Source organism: Aulonocara stuartgranti (assembly GCF_965226115.1).
Source record: "Aulonocara stuartgranti genome assembly, chromosome: 4".
NCBI lineage: Eukaryota > Metazoa > Chordata > Actinopteri > Cichliformes > Cichlidae > Aulonocara > Aulonocara stuartgranti.
Genome location: NC_138942.1, coordinates 15,823,871 through 15,827,101, shown reverse-complemented (window position 1 = coordinate 15,827,101; position 3,231 = coordinate 15,823,871). Strand labels below are relative to the sequence as shown.

The 3,231-nt window shown below is 38.0% G+C and overlaps 1 protein-coding gene across 7 annotated transcripts in view; it reads right to left on the bottom strand.

The window, feature by feature from the left end:
* Positions 1-1,425: 1,425 nt before the first annotated feature.
* Positions 1,426-3,231, bottom strand: part of sun1b (Sad1 and UNC84 domain containing 1b) — a 28,638-nt gene continuing 26,832 nt past the window's right edge. For all 7 annotated transcript variants that reach the window (XM_082531309.1, XM_082531307.1, XM_082531310.1 and 4 more), the window contains one exon: positions 1,426-3,161. In XM_082531309.1, the coding sequence (XP_082387435.1) occupies positions 3,045-3,161 (117 nt within the window). In that variant the 3' untranslated portion in view covers positions 1,426-3,044. The remainder of the gene's footprint in view (positions 3,162-3,231) is intronic.

Genomic DNA, 3,231 nt, shown 5'->3' with positions numbered 1-3,231 from the left:
ACTGCTGCTTTTGTGGTTCTCATATCTTTGTTTTAAACTTTCAGCTGTTGCAAAAGTAGGAAAATGACTTCTAGTTTCCATGTAACCACTGGAGGGCAGCAGATAACTACATACATGTATCGATCATATAACTCTTAGATTAATGATAGGAGTTAAGGAGAAATAATCCTATAACGGCGTATTTACCTAACAATACTGCGAGACTCAGAAAGAAATAGTTCAGCAAAGACACACTGAATAATGGCAGTCACTAAAGAGTATGCAGTGTTTTTTAGTTTGTTTCCTAACAATAATAAAGGAGTCAACGTGCGTAAAAAAAAGAAGAAGACTGTTTTTGAATAATAAAGTACTATGCAAGTTTTGAGAGACCACTCATTTCTATAAATCTTGCTTCCAAGGAGACAGACTTTCTTGTACAGGTTATCAGAAAGTCTTTCAAAGCTTTTCTTTAGACACTGGCTGCTTTTTCACTAAACACAGACCTATGATTCATTCACAACCCTAACTCCAGGGATGAACCAGAGCTGTGCCTACAGTTGATTCTAAAAAAATGCCAAAGATAACACAGCTTAGCATTTTTGCACCAGCAAGGTGACTCCCAAAGAGCAACTGGCCAAAACTTTCTATCTGTAAAATACAGATAGTATTTGGGGTCAGTTTCAGCCAATGATGTTGAAGATCTTGTCAAAACTGATGGAATTATGAATGCAGAAAAGTACAATCCGATTTTGATCTACAATGCAATACCATCTGGAAAAAACTTGGCAGCAGCTTCATTTTTCAGCATGACAATGATCCAGAACACACTGCCAATGCAGTACAAGCGTACTTGGATGGACAAAAAACCCCCCAAAAAAAACAAAGACACACAATGAAACACTATCAGTCATGGATTGGCCTCCCCAGAGCCCAGAGGTCAACATTATTGAAGCAGTGTGGGATCATGTCAATAGATAACAGAACAAAAGGCAGCCAACATCCAAAGAAAAGCTTTGAATGTCCTTAAAGAAGCCTGGAGAATTATTCCTGAAGACTGATTAAACAAAATTACAAGAAACCTTGGCTCAGAGAGATCAGGTGGTCATACCAAATATTGACGTTCAAGCTCATTAGAACTGTGCAAACTCTGTTTTTGCCTCATACTCTATTTTTGCATTTCATGCATTTCTAATTTTCCTCTTAAAATATGAAGAGATGAGCAGTAAAGACTTTTGTACGTGATTATATATGCCTCAAAAGTATTAAGGTAAAACACATGCATATTATTTTTGGTTAACTCAGAATTACTCAGGCCTGTTGAGCCTCAGATTTTTGCTTGTAGATGCTCCTGCTAAATGATGATGTAAAAGATCAAACAAACAACAACATATTCACTTAACCGTTTCCGCTGTGAATATAAACGAGGAAAAGTTAGAGCTCATCATAGTAATTTTTAGCCATGATGTATTTATTTCTTCAAAATTAAAGTCTTTATTGGAATATAATCCAAAGCAGTTAAGTCATCTCATGACTGAACAAAAATAGCCATTTATCTTTAAAAAAACAAAACAAACAAACAAACAAAAGAACTAAGATGGTTCCAAAATGCACTGAACAGCTTTTAACAAAATATACATTGCAGGAAGTCTTACCTTGCAGCCACTAATTGACTTGTTAATAAATAAGATTGTGAACAAAAGTCTTTTTTTTTTCCTTTTTACACATAACAATTTAGACTTTCCCGTATTTTGAACCAAAATTGATGAGAGAACCCTTAATTTTAAAGAAATTGTGAAGACCCGTGCCACAAACATTTGTCTAACAAGTTCTTGCAGAGCACCCTCTAAAATGAACACCCCCAAAAATCAAATCAAAGAAGTAAAACACCACGAGTAACAGAAGAAATAATAGTAGTACAATTATAATGACAGGATGTTGGTTTTTTATAAAGCAACACTGATAAAAGGAGATATTATAAAGGATCAGCTATCAACAATAAAATATACAGATTACATTCCTTCAGGGTTTTCAGAATAGTGGGAGCTCATGTGAGGAGGACGATTAACTGAGCTAGAGGGAGACAGTGAACCTCTTCTTGATAGAAGCAGAACAGAAAAAGCGAAATTATTGACAGGAGTAGTTCAACATTGGTAATTTCATGGTGTAAAAACTACGAGTCTCTACATAATGAGACGTATAGTGAGTATCCTCCTAATACTTTAGTCACATAGAGCTCAGGTCAGTGGTTTTATAATGTTGCTGTGTAGTTAAAGGAAACTTGCATCAAAGCCGCCGCTTCAGAAAACATTCAGCGCTTATCCATAGGCAGCATGTTCAGTTCCAAAATAAAAGTCTTAGTTATGGCTATATGGAAGCATGAAGCCAAGATTAGAATGTAGTGGATATAACGCGTCGAGTGCAGACCTGCAGACTGCCCAAAACAGTTCTGTAGGAGTCACTGTGGAGACATGACAACAAATTGAAGTGACATGCCTGGATATCATCTCAGGCAAAGGTGCAGTGGTCTTCATCCTGAAAATAGTACTCTGATGTGAAACATTAAAAAATAAAAGTTAAACAGAGATAAGAAGAAAAATCAGACAGATACGGTGTGTGAAGAATTGGTGGAGATGAGTCTGTAACCCCGCCCCCCTCCTTATGTCAAGCATCCACCTTCTTGTCGAAGGTGTTGAGGAGGGACTGGTGGGTTTGTTGGCTCCCGCGAGCCTTGGTGCCCTCAGGGGTGGGGGCTGATTCAGTGCAAGAGGCCTTGAAAAGGGTAGCAGTGGGACTTAGCTTCTTCTGTGGTTCAAATTCTCCCAATCTTTAACAGTCTTCATCCAAACTTTCCTGTGATTCTTTCAAAATTACGCAAAAAACTACGTTCATGACTCGGTCTGAGCACAATGCTTTAAACAATCCACATCTTCTTTGCTTTTCATACAAAAACATCCACAAACTTCCTGCAGAGTCCCTTCAGTTTTACAGGTTTAAGTCAATGAGAGCTATGTACAGATGGGGTGGTGCATCATATATAAGTGAGTATGGTTGTGGTGGTGGTTGGTTCAGTGAGGTCTAGGTTCTCCGTGGACTCTGAAGCGGTACAGGCAGGTGTATTCGGGGTGACCCCAGTTGGACAACACCCTCACTTCGATTATCTGGAACGTCTTGTCATTCTCCTCCTGAGGGGAAAAAAAGTGGAAGATTTCAGGAACTGCTGACAAACATTGAGGTGATTATTATTACTATTTT